The sequence below is a fragment of the Ceratotherium simum genome, chromosome 16, assembly GCF_057802395.1.
Source record: "Ceratotherium simum simum isolate JZ-2026a chromosome 16, ASM5780239v1, whole genome shotgun sequence".
NCBI lineage: Eukaryota > Metazoa > Chordata > Mammalia > Perissodactyla > Rhinocerotidae > Ceratotherium > Ceratotherium simum.
The window spans coordinates 61,532,644-61,551,110 of NC_141915.1; the positions used below are offsets into that span (position 1 = coordinate 61,532,644).

General features: G+C 57.7%; 1 protein-coding gene across 10 annotated transcripts in view; it reads left to right on the top strand.

Annotated features, from left to right (window-relative positions):
- Positions 1–617: 617 nt before the first annotated feature.
- Positions 618–18,467, top strand: part of ASPSCR1 (ASPSCR1 tether for SLC2A4, UBX domain containing) — a 31,213-nt gene continuing 13,363 nt past the window's right edge. For 5 of the 10 annotated variants that reach the window (XM_014789370.2, XM_087441814.1, XM_087441815.1 and 2 more), the window contains exons 1-7: positions 619–774; positions 1,767–1,822; positions 4,857–4,971; positions 6,399–6,499; positions 13,104–13,161; positions 14,193–14,266; positions 14,568–15,009. In XM_014789370.2, coding sequence (XP_014644856.1) covers positions 673–774; positions 1,767–1,822; positions 4,857–4,971; positions 6,399–6,499; positions 13,104–13,161; positions 14,193–14,266; positions 14,568–15,009 — 948 coding nt within the window. In that variant the 5' untranslated portion in view covers positions 619–672. Of the gene's footprint in view, positions 775–982; positions 1,268–1,766; positions 1,823–4,856; positions 4,972–6,398; positions 6,500–13,103; positions 13,162–14,192; positions 14,267–14,567; positions 15,010–18,467 lie in introns of those variants that run through there. The other 5 variants (XM_087441811.1, XM_087441809.1, XM_087441810.1 and 2 more) reach the window with 4 other exon arrangements.

Genomic DNA, 18,467 nt, shown 5'->3' on the forward strand with positions numbered 1-18,467 from the left:
GGACCTTCTAGACTTCCATTGTGCGCCAGTGGGTTGGAATCGGGGACAAGTTCTGTCGCAGGGTTTTTAGCTGCTGGTAGAGAGAGTCCAGCACTGACAGTGTAGAAAGCTCATCTCAGACTTTGACTGAATCTGCGCTCTCAGGTCTGGAGTTTCTTAGGGATTGCTTGACCTTTACACCACCCCACGGGGCCCGCAGGCATTCACTCCTGAAGGAACCTCCGCAGAGATGCAGGCAGGCAGAGGTGACCAAAGGGGACAGGGGGTGGGGGGGCGTGCGTTGGAGTGGAGGTGGGAGCACAGTGGCCCGGCGGCGAGAGGGAGCCCAGGCCTCGGCGCGCTCCCGGCCCGCACGGCCTTCCTCATCTGGCCGTCTGTTCAGAGCGGCGGCGCGAGCGCTGACAGCCGGCCGGGACCTGGGGCCACGTTAAGCCGGTTGGGGTGACAGCGCGCCGGGCCCCGCCCCGGGCACGCGCTCTGGCAGGACGGGGGGCGCGCCCCGGGCCGGGGGCGTGGCCTGGGCGTGGGACGGGCAGCGCGCGGGCCCCGCCCCTCAGGCTCCGGCCGCGCCCCTCAGGCTTCGTCCCCGCGGCCGCGCGGCTGTGCGTCACGGCTGGTGCCAATAAAGTTGTTTGACGCCGAACCCGCGGCAGCAGGTCACGTGGGCGGAAGATGGCGACCCCGGCAGGCGGCGGGGGCTCCGCGGTGTCGGTGCTGGCCCCGAACGGGCGGCGCCACACAGTGAAGGTGACGCCAAGCACCGTGCTGCTGCAGGTGCGGCCGCGGGCGGGCGGCGGGCGGCGGGCGGCGGGCGGGCAGCGAGGACGCGGCCCCGTGCCTGCTCCTGCGGTTGGCGCCGACAGCCGCGGGGCGGGGCCTGAGGGGGCGGGGCCTGAGGCGGCCAATGAGCGGGTTCCTGGCGCGGCAGGCCCGCCCACTACCGCGCCGGCATCTGGGCTCCCAGGGGTCGGGGGAAGGGTCCCACCGTGGCGAGGGGCGGGCTGGCGGGTGTCGGCACCTCCTGGCACCCCTAGCCGGGTCCTCGGGGCGCCCGAGCCGGTCTCCCAGCGCCCCCGGCCCGTGTTTCCATCCCCGGGCGTCCTACCGGTCCGGCGTCCACTGTGACTAGGTCTGCCGGCCTTTGTGCCTGGGAACTGGTTTGCTGAGTCACTCGCTGCACTTTCAGCGGAGCAGCTGGTTGACCTCGAATCCATGACATTAAAATGCTTCTTGGGTCCTGCTGTGTAGGGGACAGTGCGCATACAAGGTCTGCGGGGAGGAGCCCCCGGGGGGCTGAGCCCAAGAATAGTGACTCAGTGTGTGTGCAGGGCACAGAAGCGGGGAGCTCCCGGGCCATTCGGGCGCCCCAGGGCCCACTTTGAGCTGGCTCTCTGTGGAGCCGGCTCGCGGAGAGGAGGGTGAAGCGCTGCGGGCATTGGGGGCCCAAGTTTGAACTTTATTCTCTGTGAGTGGGGAGAGGCGGGCCACGAGTGTGTAGGAAGACATCTGTGGTGCTGGGCTCTCCTACAGAGCTGGGGTGACAAGGCAGGCCCAGTGAGGACGGGGAGAGTGAACAGGATTTGTGAGTGAGGCGCATGGAGCTGTTGAGTGGAGGGTCCATCATGTGGCTAGGCTTTGTTCTGCAGGGCCAACCGGCTCTCCAGAAAGAGATAGACTCTGCACTCGGCTGCCTCAGTGCCGCTGAGCCTGCCAACCAAGGACCAGGCCAGACCCAGTGGCTCACCATCCTCTCATCTCACTCCTAGGTTCTGGAGGAGACATGCCGGCGGCAGGACTTCAACCCCAGTGAATATGATCTGAAGTGAGTTTCCTCTGGTTGGGCTGCGGGGTTTGAGTCCATCTCCCCCCACCCAGGGCCCCGCTCGGGGGCTTAAGCCAAGAGAAGTTTATTCTCTCAGTTCTGGGGGCCAGAAGCCCAAAATCAAGGTGTGGGCAGGGCTGTGCTCCCTCCAAGGCACTGGGAGGAGATCCTTTCTCTTCCAGCTTCTGGGGGCTCCAGGCGTTCCTTGCCTTGCCTTGTGGCTGCATCACTCCACACTCTGCCTCCACCTTCACGTGGCCTTTTCCCTGTGTGTTGTGTGTCTTTTGCTCTTCTGTCTCTTATTAAGAACACTTGTCATTAGATTTAGGGCCCACCTTAATGCAGAATGACCTCATCCTGAGATCCTTAACTCAATTACATCTGCAAAGTCCCTATCTCCAAGTAAGGTCCTGTTCACGAGTGCTGGGGGTTAGGATGTGGATGTTTCTTTTTAGGGGCCACCGCAGAGGGTTTTCATGCCTTTGGTTGTGTAAGTTCTTGATGGGGCTCTGAGGGCAAAAGGAAGTAGTCATGGAGAAATGGGAAGAAACCTGCAAACTGTGGGTGGATCCCGGTGGCCTTGCAGCCCCTGGAATTGCATGCAGGTCTCTGTGTGTGGGCATTTTTCCGAAGAGAGGGCTTTCACCACATTCTCAAAGAGTCCAAAACAATAAAAGGGTCAGAAGGCATGTTGGTGGGGTGTGGGTTTCTTTTCCCACATGAGGAGCTTTTGGCCTTAGCGGCATGTCTTCACGGTGTGGCTGTCCTCACATCGGGGGCAAAGAGGAGCCTGTTCTTTGGGGCTTTCTCACGCTGCCTTGTCTGTGGGGCTCTGCAGGGGAGGTTTGGAGCAAAGAGGCCCTTGTGTCGTGCTGACTCCCCTACTCCTGCCTGACCACTGAGAATCTCAGGGCCTGTGTTCTGTCCTGGGCCGTCCCCTGGCATCCTGTCACAGAGCTGTGCGCCCTCTCTCTGTTCTCCTTTAATCTGCCTGAAACCTCTGCATGTTGTATGGTTGGAGCGGGTCAGAATGTTGGAGCTTTTGCAACACAGTATCAGTTTTTCTCTTGTCTTCCTTTTATACACCTGTGGTGTAATTTGTTTAAAAAGTGCTGCCCCTCTCAAGTGTGCATGACACCTTCCCTTCACCTCTAGGGCTGCCAGCCCACCTGGTCCTGGGTTCACCTTAGATCTGCTGTCCTGTCTTGCACTAGTCATTGAAGTTATTGTATTGCATTCTCCAGCTAGTGTTGAAGATGGGTATCAGAATTGCTTCTTTCTCAAGTCTTCCCAACTCCCTGGGCTTTATAAATTGTCCACGATCAGAAAACCATTGTTTCTAACGGCATCTTGGCACTCGCGTAGTCAGGTCACCACTTTGTGTGTATTCAAATCTCACACGCATTCTCTCTCCAGCTCTGTAGTTTTTTCCTAAACTTTTATTAAAAGTCAGCTCAGAGTCTGACTTTTGAGCAGCATAAGTAGGTTCTCCTATTCCTTCTCTGGCGATTTGTTCTGGCGATTCGTTCTGGCCACCATCTGCCTCCTCTGAAATCAAGCCACACGGCGATGGTGTTTTCAGAAGCTGTGGGCAGGAGCTTTTCTCTGACCCGAATGATCTGTGGGGTTAGCAGTGGTAATTCTTGTTCCTGTGGGGTTCCTGGGAGCCAGAGGGGTTGGGAGGAGAGGGACCAGGGTCAGGCAGGCTCCAGGGCCACCTGGCTGCCACCCTCCCTGCCCTCATGTGAGGCAGCGTCCAGGTCTCTGAATCCGGGCCGCCGTCCTCTCTCTCCTCAGGAGTAGGTGTCTGACTCCTTGTCGGTCCATAGCTGACGTGTGATCCGAGCTGGATGTCAGGAACCACACATTATGGTCCCAGCTTTGCCATTGGGTGGCCTGGGCTACCTGTTGGCACTTCTCATCTGAGTTTCTTGTTTGTTAGGCGTGCTGAGCGTGACCCTGGCCATGATTTCCGGGAGGGCAGGCTGCCAATAAAGACCCAGTGGGCATCTTGGAGGCCGTGGGAGTTCTCTGCCTGCCCTCTTCTCCTGCCCTTGGTTATTTCCTCTCCTGACTCATCAGGTCTCTTCATTCCCTCCAGTCCTTCTGAGAAACTATACCCCCATGGACCCGGGACCTCTGTGCACAGGGATCAGAGGAGGTTGCGGGCCCACCCCGTTGTCTGAAGGCCCACACTGGTCTCTTCCTGACCGGTTGGGAGACTCAAAGCTGCCAGGTGCCTGTGCAGCCGCTCATATGTGCAGGACACAGGCAGAGAGACTGCTGGCTGCTCTGGGTTGGAGGACCTGGCTTTGTGGGTGGGAATGGCAATCTTAGCCCTTTATCCCTGAATCCCGGCCGCTGTCAGGGCCTGGCTCTCCATGGGGACTTTAGGCCAGGTTGTTTCATTTGTGTTTCTCTAGAACCTTTGCCCTCTGTTGCTCGTCTTTGGGGTCATGGCCCTGCTTCAAAGGATGGCGGGAAGCAGGAGTGAGGGGAGCTGGTCATTTTGGCTGGTGGCCGGCAGTGTAGGGAGAGTGGCTTGCAGGGGCTGGACGGCTGCGGGTGCAGCTCTGGTTCGTGAGGATAGGGTGGTGTTCTGTGAGATCTTTTCTGAGCAGAGCAAGGCGCACGCCCCTTAGTTGTTCCCGTGTGTGCTTTTATGTTCCAAGTCTGTACTTGGGCTGGTTACTGCTTCACGGTCTGAAGGAGCAGCCCCTCAGCTCACCCCAGAGGGTAACGCATTTCCTTTTTCTCCCTTCCTGCCCTGCCTTTGTACACTCAAACTGTGTCAGTGCTCTCTTTGTCTCTCCTTCAGAAGACACTGTAGTCAGGGACCTGCTCCTGCCCTTGCAGGCTTCCAGGCTGTGGCTGTCTGTTCTTATGGCCTTGGGGGCACTGGCTGGAGAATCGCTGCACAGCCGAGGACATCCAGGGTGTGTACCCCGTTCCCAGCAAGGCTGTGCCAGAGCCAGACGGGAGCTGGGCTGTTAGGATCTGTGGGGCAGCTTATGGGCCTTGGTCTGTTTTGCAGGTTTCAGAAGAACGTGCTTGACCTCACTCTCCAGTGGAGATTCGCCAACCTGCCCAATAATGCCAAGCTGGAGATGGTGCCCATCTCCCGGAGCCGCGAGGGGCCCGAGAACATGGTAGGTGGCTCTCAGGGAGAGACCAGCAGTACTGCTGCTCCTGGCTCTTTCATTCAGACTGTTTGGACGGCAGGGTGCTTCAGCAGGCCGAGCAGATGGGGAGGGCCTGCGGCTGTGGTTGGGGAGTGGGGGCTGTTTTAGAGGGGGGTGCACGGTGAGGCCTGAGTCCTCGGATCCATCCTGCCTTCCTGGGGTCAGGTCAGAGCTAGTCTTCTGCTTCGATAGCTGATGGTTGGAAATGAGACTTGCTCTTCATGCTGAATTTATTTTTGAGCAACAGTTAATTGTGCTGTGTCCATCCCAGCATGTCAGCAGCATTCGCCCAGCCTCGTGATTTACAGCCTGATGTTTCTGGTCATAAAAGTGCCAAGAAACTTAGAGCCTGCAGAGCTCTGTGAGGCGATGAACGCGGCCTTGGTTCTGGGATGAACTCAGTTCTCAGGATTCGCCCCAGCCCTCCTACAGGTCTCACCTGGACCACAGCCCAAGTGTTCTGACCGCGGCCCACCGCCTTCCACCAGATCAGTAACTTTCAGCTTCTAGAGATGAGCGCACGACAGCAGGGTTACTGTAGACGGAAACAGTGACCAGGGTGACGGCTCCCACTCCTGCGAGCCCAAGCCGGGTCCTTTGCGGGTGTAATATTCACCCAACACCTCAAGGAAGGCGATTTTCATCCCTGTTGAGAGATAAAGAGGCTTGGGCCCTAGGGGTATTAGTCTCCAGGGCCCACCAGGAGACAGGCGGCTGGGACTGACCCTGACACCCCTCCTTTTCCATTACAACTGTGCTTCTCAAACTTTCACGTGGAAGGGAACCTGCCTTTCTTTGGGAGTGACTTGGGCTGTGGGGCAATTGGGGGACTCCATTGCGCTTTCACACAGAGCAGCTCCTGCTTTGTTTGTTACTGGATTTCATGTAAATGTGCAGGAGTAGCTGTGATGTAGAAAATCAGGTGCTGGGCCGTGGCAGGTGGGGCTGAGTGCGGCTCTTGTAGGTGTGGGACACGTTCTTACTCCGGGGCTCTGTGCACACATGCTCTAGGGTGTCTGTCACTCGGCAGAAGGACCAGAGAGGAATTTCCCTCCTTTGGGTTATAAACTTGTGTCCTTGTTTAGGGACATAATTATTAAAAACGGACTTATAAAAGCAATGTGCTTATTTGTGGAAAAAAAATTCAGAAAACACAATATATTAGTTATCATTGCGTAACAAGTTACCTCAGAATTTGGCAGCTTAAAACACAACAAACGTGTTTACAAAGTGTGCAGAGGGGCAGTACTTATCGTCTCCCACGCCCCCACAAGATCCCAGGAGCCCTGAGGGAGGGCGTGTGCTCATGCCTGTGCCCTGAAAATCAGACCTGGGTCCAGGATGGGACAGCTGCTTTTCCTCCTAACTTGGTTTCCTGTCTCTCGCCCCCTTAGGTTCGCATCGCTCTGCAGCTGGATGATGGCTCTAGGTTGCAAGATACTTTCTGTTCAGGCCAGACACTCTGGGAGCTTCTCAGCCATTTTGCACAGATCAGGTGAGCGTCAGTGAGCAGGTTCTGGGCTCTGCTCTCATCTGCAGTGCCAGTGCTGCCATGCTCAGCAGGGCTGGTCCAGAGCCACAACCTTGAACTCTGCTTCAGCTCTGCACGGCAGAGCTGGGGTTCTGGGGGCCTGGTAAGAGGACTGGCTTGAGATGAGGGGGCTGCCCGTTCATCAGCTGTACCAGCAGCTACTGATTGTCTTTTTGACTGCGTTTCCTGGTGTGTCGGCCAGGCCGTACCCTCACGGAAGAGCCAGCACTTCCATCTTTGTGGGGACCTGAGAGGCCCCCGAGGGCTTGGTGAGTAGTGAGGAGAGAAGTTGAGTGCTGGGCTCTTCAGCTGACAAATGCTTTAGATGTAAAACTGCCTTATCGTGAAAATGGGTTGTGTTCAAAAAGAAAATCTTCTTAATGATAACTGATTATCAGTTTCTGTTTGGTGATTAATGGTTTAAACTTTACTCCTGAATGTGTCAAAATGGTGGCTCTTTAAGTTTTGGTCTCGTTGGGTGGAATTCTTTGTCCAATTTTTTTTTTTTTTTTTTTTTTGGTGAGGAAGATTGGCCCTGAGCTAACATCTGTGCCCATCCTCCTCCATTTTGCATATGGGACGCCACCACAGCATGGCTTGATGAGCAGGGCGTAGGTCTGCGCCTGGGATCTCAACTCGCAAACCCTGGGCCGCCAAAGCAGAGCCTGTGAACTTAACCACTGTGCCACTGGGCCGGCCCCCTCTTTGTCTACTTTTAAAGGTCTCGACCAGCAGAATGGAAGGGATTGTGGGAGGATGTAGTGGTCTCTTTGTGGCCGTGGGCATGTTGCTTGCCCTGTCTGGGCCTCCCAAGGGAGACGTGAGGATGAGATGAGTTGATCTATCTCAAATACTGAGAACAAGGCCTCACCCCGTGGTTTGTCTGTGCAGAAGAGAGGGACTCTGGGCAGGGCCGGCTCTGATCTGACCGGGCGCCCACTGCCCCTGCTGTCCCAGCAGCCAGACTCCTGCTCCCCACCCAGGCTGCCCTGATGGAGCTCCTCACCCGTTTCTGATGTGCTGGCGTCTCCACATTCCTGGTCCTTTCTACAGCACGGCTGCAGGGGCTGCTGTGCCAAGACGAGGTGGTCCCTCCCTGCTCCTATGAGCCTGGGCAGCCAGGGCTGCCTCCCGTCCAGCCAGCCTCTGCTTCCTACCTCAACATTCCTCTGAGAGAACTTTATGACCCCCCGCCCCCCGCACTTAGGTGGCCTTCAGTAGCGCCCCTGAAATAGGCACCTGGGTCCCCGCCTCACTGTGCTGCTCTCGGCACTTGTTGTCTGACCCGGTCCTCCTATCAGCTGCATGAGGTCGGGCTGCTGTTACTCTTATTTTCAGAAGAAAGAATGGAGACCCAGAGGCGGAGGGGAGCTCCTCAAAGCCCCGAGCCTGGGACACCGGCTCCTGCATTTTTAGCTGCCACCCTGCGCTGCTGAGACGATGGGGCGTCTGTGTGTTTTTCCTTTGTTCTTTTGTTTATTCACTGCTAGCCAGCTGGTGCTGCTTCAGGGAGCCTGGTTCTGGTCTCTCAGAGCTGGTGTTCTCAGTGGGGGGCGGAGCTAACAGCCAGGTATACAGAGCTATAAGATTTTTACAAAGAAGGGAAAACGCCTTGAGAGGTGGTGGGGCAACATTTTCTGGGTAGTGGGGTAAGTCTTGGTAGAGCCAGCTGCACCAGGATCTGGGACGGGGATAGCAAGTGCAAAGGCTCTGGGCCACCAACAAGGAGCAGGAGGAACATGTGGCACACAGTGTGCAATTCTTCTCCCTCCCAAAAGGCAACTAAAATGACAGTAAAGGACTTCACAAAGATGCAGCCTGGAGGATGGAGTGAGCGGAAGCCGAGGCAAGGCAGCACCAGGATGAGGGTGGGAAGGTGATGGAGGAGTGGGGAGAGGGGACAGGTGCTATATGAGATATAAGAAGCCGTAGTGTCCTGGATTCCCTCCTGCCCTGAGCTGCTGGTACTGGAGGTGGTTTTCTAGGGAGAGTGAGCCTTGGGGCTCTCTGGACTGGGGGTGCCTGCGTGGTCAAGGCTATGAGCGCTGTCCCAAGAATGGGGAGGTTAGGTGAGTGTGAGCTGCCAGTGTGGCTCCCAGAACTCTGGCAGCTCCTGATGTGGGGGGCACGACTCGCTCCCCAGATTACCATCTGGGTACTGAGAGCTAGCTGCAGTGCACCAGAGCCCCTGCTCTAAGTGTGAGCAGACAGCCAAGTATACCCAGACATTGGAGCAAGTTTCTGACGGGAGAGGCCGGTGCAGACCAATAGGAAGAGACGGTACCGTCGGGGGTGGGAGAGGCAGTGTTTGTTCCTGTTCTCAGAGGACTGAGAGGCTGTTGGAATGAGAGCTGGATGTGATGAGAAGAGCGTTCAGAGATGAAGAGGAGCCTTTGGAATCTGCTAGGGAAGCCGCAGTGGAAGGGGCATCATGCGTCCACAGCTGTGAATCAAACGGCCATGACCCCGGGCACACATGACAGGCTCATGCCTCTGGGGGCGGCTGCCCTGTGGATCTGCCGTCCTGCTTACATGCCTGAGGATCAGCAGATTTGGCTGGTCTGCGGCCTGCCTGGGCATGTTCTTGTGGTGGTGGCAGATGCCTGAGAGAGTGTGGGGCCACTCGAGGCCTGGGAGCTGACACTTGGAACCGGGGGCACAGGGTCCCTACCGTCCTGGCTCTCGCTGAGGCGTGGGGAGAAGCCACATCTCCTCAGCAGGAGGAGGAGCTGCAGAGCCAGGCGGGCAAGTGCGAGGACGGAACAAAGAGGTGAATCCGGGCGGCCCAGGCAGCTGGCTCCTGCTGATGCGTCTCTTGAAAGAGAACAGAGCAGTGGGAGGACATGGGTGAAACTGCAGTGGAAAACGGTCCCAGAAGTGAAGGGTGTGTGTTTCCAGATGGACGAGCCTCCTGGTGCCTGGCCTGGTGGGGGCCTCACCTGGTGGCATCACCAGGAGCTGGGGATGAGGAGACAGTTCTGCCCTTGACCATAGGCCCGCGTAAAGGCCTTGGGCAGCTGGCACCACCACTGGGAACGCGGCCGAGCAGTGTCTTTGAAATGCTGTAGGAAAATCATTTATTCTAGAATTTTCTCATTTTCCCTAAGTGTCATTGATTGGGGAGGATGGAACAAGGCCATTCTTAGACACAAAAGCTCACATGTTTACCCCACGCACCCTCGCTGAGGAAGCTGCTGAGATTGCTCCCCCAGGGATCCCCAGGCGGGGTCCACTGGGAAGGGGGCAGACGTGGATGTGGGAGCAGGACTCCGCTTGAGGGAGTAGGCTGGGCTGGGTGGTGGGGTGTGAGTCACCTGGCCCCTCAGGAGGGGTCCTCGCCTGAGGTGGGCCTCCCTGTGGCAGCAGAAACACCTCTGACCCTGAAGTCACAGCTCTGTCAGTTTAGGTTGGTTTTTGTTGTTCTGGCATGGGGAAATGCAGTGGCAGGCCTGTGTTGACAGCACCTGTGTTTGTACCAGCCCCGTCTTGGTCAGGCCCAGATGACCTAATTAGAAAGGGCTTTAGATACCTGGCTTGCCCCCAGCGCAGTGCCTCGTGGGAGCTGGCCCAGGTGGGTGGACAGCCCACGCCGTGGGGACGATGTGCTTTGTGGCTGGCGAAGAATGTCTGTAAATCCAGCAGCAGCAGGACCTCTGCCCTGCCTGGCGTCCCCGTGGGTCTCCGGCTCATCTGGGGTGCTGGCCTTAAAGCAAGACCCCGGTGGTCCTCCCCAAGCACTGTCCCGCTGGGCTGAGGGGGCATCTGGCGAGGGCGGGCAGGTGGGTACCCAGGGAGCTCCACCCGACTCCCGGCCTTGCCTGGCGTCCAGTGGCTCTGCCTGGGTCTGGGGTGTGGGAGTAGGTCCAGGGGCACAGGGGTCCTCAGGAGGCCCCTGGCTCGGCTCCCTTAGAGACATTTGGAACTTTAGTGAGGTCTGTTGCAGGGAGTGGTGGACTCTTGCTGAGAGTGCGTGAGGGGCCGGCTCCTCAATGCGCTGGAATGTCCCCCGGTCCGCCATCCTCGGAAGGAGAACTCTGTTAATTGGCTTGGAAGATCTGGAAGCGATTGCATTGCGGCTGCCCCTCCCCTCGCTGTGTTTACAGGCCTCTCCCTCAGATCCCCACACGAGGGAATCTGATTCCTCTGGAGGAGATGCACATCAAAGCCGGGCTCCCGTTTGATGTCCAGAGACCTCCAGAGGCCTCCGAGGGCATGGAGGCTAGCAGGCCTTCCTGGGGTGCTGCTTGCTTTGTCCCTGTTTGTCCTTTGCCGTCCCTGCGCTGGCATCAGGTGCCCTGGGGAAGTATTGTGAGAGAGGATGCCTGGCTGGAGCCCCTGCGAGTGCAGAGAGCACTGTGCTGGCTGCTTGGTGGGCGTCAGCATGGCTGGCTGCGTAACCGGCCAGCTTTCTCTCTAGGCAGTTGCTGTCTGTCACAGTTGAGGGAAGCAGGACCCCCATGTCACTCTGACTCTTCCTCTCTGGCCCCGGGGTCCTGTTTGCTGGAGTGTCTTCCTTGCCTGAGGTTCCTTCGCTTCTCCTTTGTCTTGGCTTCAGTAAGAAGAGCACGTGGGCCTGGCTGGAACTCTTGCTCTTTCACTTTCGAGGTCTTGTGTGTCTTTGTGAGGCATAGGGTCGCCGGGTCTCAGTGGACTGGGGCACCCCTGGCCCCACCGTGTGAGAGGTCGCACCCTCCATGCCGGCCCCCACGTGGCTCTGGTTGAGGCCAGAAGCCTTCTCTGGGGAGCAGCTTCACCATAGGTGCAGGTTCATAGAGCTCTGGATGAGCTCCGTGGGGGCTGTCAGCCGGCGGGCCTCCTACGTTCCTGCGGGGACCCTGAGAGGTAATGAGGCCAGTGGTGCCAGGGCCTGGGCAGGGGCAGGGCTGCACTTCCTCCAGGGGCCCCACAGCTGGCTCTAGATTGTGGGTCTTAATCCTGGGGAACATGCAAAAGCAAAAACATGCTGAACCCAGAGGATGGGTCACGGGTCTTGGGGATGGGCCCAGGCAGCCGTGCATTCTTAGTGTGTAGTTGGAGGCCCTGCTGCCTCTGGCCACCACCTCAGTTCCTGTATCTTCCTGTCCCAACCATGTCTGCGTGTCTGAGCCATGAGGCCTGGCAGGTGGAACTGTGCTGACCAAGGGCCCTCCAGGCCTCCTGCTTGGTGGACCAGCCCCTCAATTCACCCTGCCTGGAAGGGAGGGACTGGCCTGCAGTGCGCCAGGTGTTGTCTGGGATGGGCTTTTATTTGGGGGGCTAGTGTTACGATTATGTGTCAGGAAGTGCAGAAATGAGCTTCCCTTTGGCTGTCTTGGGCCTGCCATCAGCAGTTAAACACTCCAAAGCCAGGACTCAGCCACCTTGCATTCTGTAACTTCGATGGTCAGTGCAGGGCCGGGTAGTGGGAGTTATGTTGGGTGGTTGCACAGGCGTGTGCATGGGCGAGCGTATATGTGCCTGTGCCTCTGGTTGTGCGCCTGCACACCCACCGTCCTTCACGCCCATCCAGCTGTGCCTCCTGGGGGCTGCTCTCTCCCATCTCAGGGTCCAGTTTACAAGGGGAGAGGACGTTGGTGGCCAGGCCCAGTGTGTGGTGACCGGGTGACCATGTTGAGGGGTGCGTTTGCTGTTTCCCAGATGATGGAGGGAAGTCTGTGTGGAGCATCCGTGGTGTTTCCTGCCCGTTTGCCCCCACACTGTCCCCACGCCCAGCCTATGTGTGATGGAGTGGCCCGAAGTACTGACTGCCCAGGCGTACCAGTATCCCGTGCCATGCCATGGCCTTCAGTTTCCCTACTTTTGTGTTTTGGTGACAATAATTTCAGTGGCCGTCAAGAGCCCTCTGTGAGCCTGGCCCTGTCCTACTCGACCACGTGGGCATCTGGGTGCATTTCAGGAGGAGGCGTCACCATCATCCTCCTGCCTCACGACTGGAGGTCACACAGCGTCTCAGGGCCCAGCTCACTCCTGGGGCAGGCAGCAGGCCACGACCCCAACGTGCAGCTTGCTCCGGCCCTTCAGGAATACCAGTGCCCTGTTGGTCCCAGCGTTGCCCTGCAGGGTCTGGGCAGAGGGGATGGCATGGAGTGCTCATAGCCTCAGGGGCCTGGGCCTCTCTCCTCGAGTCCACTTAATGGATTCTTGCCCTGAGCTGCTCCTGATGCCTCAGGGGTCAGCGACCCTCTAGGAGGCCAGCTTCAGATAAAAGCCCAGATCACAGGACCCCTGGGACCAAATCACAGCCCCCCTGGATACTCTTTCTCATCGCTGACCCAGGGCACAGTTGACAACGTCCTGTGGCTCATCCCCTGCTCCATGTCCCCCCGCACTCAGAGCCTCGAGGCTGGAGGCAGGTGGGAGACACCCCCAGACCAGGTGCTGATGGCCCAGGCCTGTCGGGCGGCAGCTCCTGCCCAGCGGTTGGCTGCCTCCTCTAGTGGCTGTGGGGCTGCCAGGGTGGGTCTGGGATGCTGTCCTGGGTGGGGCCTCCATGGTGCCTTCCCAAGGGCACCAGGTGTCCCCTCACGCCAGCGGCCGGCCTGTGGTGTTTTCTTTCCTCTCCTTGCAGGGAGTGTCTGGAGCAGCCGTGTGAGGCGAGCCCAGTCTGCGTGTACATGAGGGATGAGGTAGGTGAGCTGCCGGGCCCCACCCGCCTGGCCCACTTCCCACTGCCCGCTCCCAAGTCGCCACACGGGCCGAGCCCCTCTTTCCAATCTGGAAAATTCACTCTCCCTCAGACCCGCCTTCAAAGCAGTGGCTGGGGACACAGCTCTGAAAGCGTGATGTGTTTCATGGAAGGAGAGCAGAGCGCCAGCTCCACAGGAGCTGACCACGGGCCGCCCGGGCTGCTCCCGGAGCCTCCCTCAACGCCCTGTTTGTTTTCTCAGGTTCTCTCAAAGCCCAAGAGTGACAAAAGTGGTTTCATTTTAATAAATATTTGCTTTGCTCTGTGTTTTGATCTTTTCCAAAACCAAGTGCAGCGTGTTGCAGGCTTAGCCTGGCACTGAGGCCCTGCCTGTCCCTACCCGTCCGCCCGCCCTTGACGGGGGACCCTCCTGGCACTTGGTCCCCTGGCTCACAGGGGCTTTTTGTTTCAACCCTGGCAGGGCTCCTTTTCCTGGCCTGGGGTGGCTACTGTCCCTGAGGGGCCCTGGGAGGGCCCTGGTGTGGACGGGACACACCCACCTATTTATCCCAGTTTGAGATTCTCTGACCCAGGGCTGTGAGGGGCGGGACCTGGGGGGACGCATCCTTCCCTGGAGGAGATGGACCACTGGACCTCAGGCACCTGGGCCTGGACCAGGGCCATCATGATCAGGCCAGCCCTCAGACGACTGGTCAGCTGGTCAGATGTGGCTAACCCGGGCTTGAGTCCTACCCGCCCAGGCTTCGGATGGGACGGGTTGGGGGGACAGATGTAGACCAGTGAGCAGATGTTCAGGTGCAGGTCAGGTGGGGTGTGGGAGGCTGGACCCAGGCCTCTCGGGAGCCAGCACTGAGTTGGGGCTGGCTGGGGGGCCCCTGTGGTGCCAGTGATGTTAGTGCCCAGGCTGGGGGCGGTGGCGTGAGCTGGGCTTGGCAGGTGGGCAGGGCCCGTGGTACCTGCGCCCAGGTCAGGTGGGGGAGCTTTGTCTCCTGTCCTGTTCCCTCCTCACAGGTGACCGGCAAAGCTGCCTTGCAGGGCACGACGCTGCAGTCGCTGGGCCTCACCGGGGGCAGCGCCATCATCAGGTGGGGGGGCCTCTGAGTCTTGTTTAGTGGAAGAAATGGGGTCTCAAAGGAAAGGAAACAAGAAACATGGAAAAGTAGAAGAGAAAACGTGCCCCTGCGGTCCTTGCCCCTCAATCTGAGGCTGCTGCCCGGCAGCTTCTCCTGCCTGTGGGCCTGGCGGGCTTGGCACTGTTGGGTAAAGGGGGGACGGGAAGGGGGCCATGGAGTGCTGAAAAGGTTAAGACGCTGGGGCTGTGAGACCTAGGAGCAGGGACAGGCTCTGTGTATGGAGTTTCATCTGCTTTCTGGGCCTTCCCCTCAGGTTTGCCATGAAGCAACGAGACTCTGCCGGCAAGCAGGAGCATGGGGTCTCCAGGAGCGAAAGCCCAGGAAGCCCAATTCTTTCCACATCAGCTGATCAGGCAGCTGGCAGCCCTCTGCTTCCGTTGAGCTCAGTAGGGCTCAGCTGGGGCGACGGGAGCCATCAGGATGAGGCGGGTGCCTCGGGGTCTGGCCACGTGGATGGCCTGGGCCCAAAGCCGGTGGATGCTCAGGCAAAGCAGATCTCAAAGGAGCCTGCACCTAGCCCCTTCGTTCCTTTCTCAGGGGGGGGACAGCGCCTGGGGGGCCCCTCCGGGTCTTCAAGGTCTCTGATGTCATCTTCAGCCAAATTGCCAAAGTCTTACTCTAGCCCCGGAGGCCCCTCCAAGCCAAAGAAGTCGAGGCCTGGCCAGGATCCCCAGCTGGAGCCGGAGCCAGAGCCGGTAAGGGGCGAGCTGCTTGCTGGGGGGTCTTTTCTCCTGATTGCACCTGACCTCTTGGCTGGTCAGCCTGGGAGTGTGGCAGGGTCTCTGGGCACATTTTTGTTTTCTTAGGGAAGTGATTTTTTGGCTTTGTTTTTTCTGAAATCCACTTCGTTGAGGCACTATTTTAGATGTACAGTTTGATGGGCTTTGACAAACTCATGTGCCCCCGTGATCATGGTCACAGCCAAGACAGCCTGCCTTCCTGGTGACCCTCTGTGTTGGTGTGGGGGCTTGGAGCAGTTGTGTCCCAGGCGCTGCGTTGGAGTCATTGCCCTCCACCCTTCTTGCCTGGGCCGGTGGTTTTGACCGGCTTTTGACGCGCATGTGGCTTTGGCACATTGATTCCTGAGCCGAGCGACCCCCACAGCTTATTGACTGTCTTCCCCGCTAGCCAGCAGGTGTGCAGGGCGTGCAGAGTGATTTTAACATTGCCCTAGACCAAGCAGGAGGGAGGTGGTGAGTTTGCTCACTCTTCACAAGCTGAGTGGGTGGGGCGCTTGGTATCTCTGGGAGGGACTAATTTGGCGTGGAAATTCCCGCCGGCCGCTTTAACATGGCTGGGAGGAGGGAGTGCAGCTTTCACTGAGTGAGTGAAATGGCTGAGTGAACGGGCTCTTGTCTAGGCCTTGACACACCTCCAGTATGTTGTCTTCTCTTCTGTGATTAGCTTTATTGAGGTATAATTGACTGCATAAACACAACCACCGTCAGTGCCACACTGGGCAAGTTTTGCAAACAGTGTGTTTTCTTGATGGCCAGGTCCATCGTTGAGTGCCTCTGACTTGAGCTGTCATGTCGGTCTGCTTGTCCCTGAATCTCACACCCTGCCCCCACAGTTATGCCCATTCCCGTCCACTCCTCTGACCATACACCAACCCGAGGGGTGGAAGGGGCCCCACATTTTGGATCAGGCTGCGCAGGCAGTGACAGGTTGGGGTGTGGCCCCCAAAGCGAGGGGACCCCCAGGTGGGCGGTGCCTCTGCAGGAGCCAGGCATGTGTTGGGCAGGCTCTCGGCATCACACCAGCGTCTACCTCCCGCACCGTCTGATGGTGCCAGCCCCTGAGGCCATCTCTGGTCCCTTGTGGGTGAGGCTGGGTTCGCCTGGGCCCACCCTGGCCAGCTGCAGCCACGTCGGAGCTCCTGAGGGAGGACATGCGTGGGCTGCCCATCAGGTCGGTTCTCATGCTGGGTCCTGGTGTGGAACTTTCGAATCAGAGGGCCACTGGGCCTGTGTCCAGTCAGGATTTCATGGGTCACACAACAGAGGTCCCGCTGGTGTCTTTGGGAAGCTGCAGCACGGATGGTGTCGGCCCAGGTGCTGCAATGGTGGATCCCTCTATGTGACTGCTCCCTTGGCAGCACTCACAGACCCAACTCCCCATTAGCAGTACAGGCATGTGACCGATTCCCCAGGGATCTTGGGCTCCTGGACTGCCCCGGGCTCCCCTATTTCCTAGTCGTGGTTCCTGAGAAGGCTCCGGGTCGTCCACCCAGAGAAGGTCTTTCCCTCCGGCCAGCATGTCTCTTGAAGTGTTAGGAACACCATTAAAGAGACCTGACACTGGGACCAGCCTGGGTTTCCAGCCTGGGCTGCATGTTGTCATGTGTAGAGTCCCCTGAAGCTGCGCAGCTGTGGGTGGGTGTCACCCTGAGATGCCTGGGGCTCCAGGTTCTCCACCTTCTCTCCCTTTCCCACCGGCTCCATCCCACCTGCGTCGTGCGCCTGTACTCAAGATTCACTCGAGATTTTTCTGTGACAAACAGGGTTCCACTGCTGAGAAAAATTCCTTTTCACAAATCACCTTTCCAGATGATGGAGAGCCATTGCAGGACTCTTAAGAGAAGTGACCTGAAAAGTTTCTTACAACCATCCCATGGTGGTGGGGGAGCTTGAATGAGGATGACAAGTCTTGACCCAGGACGTGGAATGCTGTTGGTTTTTGTACCCAGCAGCCATGCTAATCTGCTTTATTAGTTCCAGTAGTTTCTTAGTTTCAGTTGAGGTCTCTACAAAGAGTGTCAGTTTTTTTTTTCCCTTTGTGTCTTTACTTCTCTCAGTTTTCTTCTTGTATCGTAGTGATTGTGTCTCCAGTATTTGTTGAATACTAGCAGTTTTAGTGAGCATCCTTGTCCTGACTTTGACCTTAAAGGGAATAATCTGTAGTTTATCTGTGAAGGATGATGTGTGCTGTGAAAAGCCTTTATGAAATTAAGAGAGTTTCTTCTTTTTTTTTTTTGTGAGGAAGATCAGTCCTGAGCTAACATCCATGCCAATCCTCCTCTTTTTGCTGAGGAAGACTGCCCCTGAGCTAACATCTGTTGCCAATCCTCCTCCTTTTTTTTTTTTTTTTTTCTCTTTTTCTCCCCAAAGCCCCGGTAGATAGTTGTATGTCATAGTTGTACATCCTTCTGTTGCTGTATGTGGGATGCCACCTCAGCATGGCCGGACAAGCGGTGCATCGGTGTGTGCCCGGGATCTGAACCCGGGCCACCAGTAGCAGAGCGCACATACTTAACCGCTAAGCCACGGGGCCGGCCCCGAGAGTTTCTATTCCTAATTTCTGAGAACTTTTTTTTATCATAAGTGGGTGTGGAGCTTTATAAACTGTTTCTTCTGTGAGATAATTTTATGCCTTTTTTCTCCTTCAGATTATTCACGTGTGGTTTTGGATAGATTCCCCTTGTCAAGCCATCCTTGCATTCCAGGGATCAATCCAGTTTCAGTGATGTGTTTCCTTTTTAGCTACACTTTAGTGGTGGTTAACTAATATCTTAGTTCAGAGTTTTGCATCCATGTTCATAAGTGAAAGACTACAGAGGTTGTGCTGCTGAAACCCACCCACCTGCATCCTGTCTCTTCTGGAGCCCCCCCACTTGTCGCCATGTCATACACCTGGGGAGGGTGGAGAGTCAAGGGCACCTGTGCTGGGGCGGTGGGGGCAGGTCAGCTGTGGAACAGAGCCTGGGTCCCTTCAGAGGGTCGGTGGCTGGGATTCGCTCTTGCTCCCTGAACCACCCTTGATGTGTCCTTGCTGAGTGGACAGGGGAGGGGGACCAAGGCAGTCCCGAGTCCCGTGAACGTCCATCCTGGGGAGGTGGTGGCAGTGGTACCCCAGCCTTTGGGGACCCCACTGGCTTCCATGCTGATGTTTGGGCCACGTTGGAAACCAGTGTGCAGGCCCCAGTCTCATGGCCTTTGTCACCTGGGCCCAGAATCAGCAGCGGAAAGCAGACCCATGTGGTTGGGGTGAGCTGTTGTGGGTGCCTGACTCCCCCTGGGCCTGCTCTTCCTAGGGGCCCCTGGGTTTGAGGGCCAGACCCTGGGGCTGGGGCTGACTGTCTCCTTCTCCCACCCTAAAGCCACAGTGGTGCGTGGAGTGGGGCTGCTGGGCCCCTGGCTCCCCCAACTTGGGC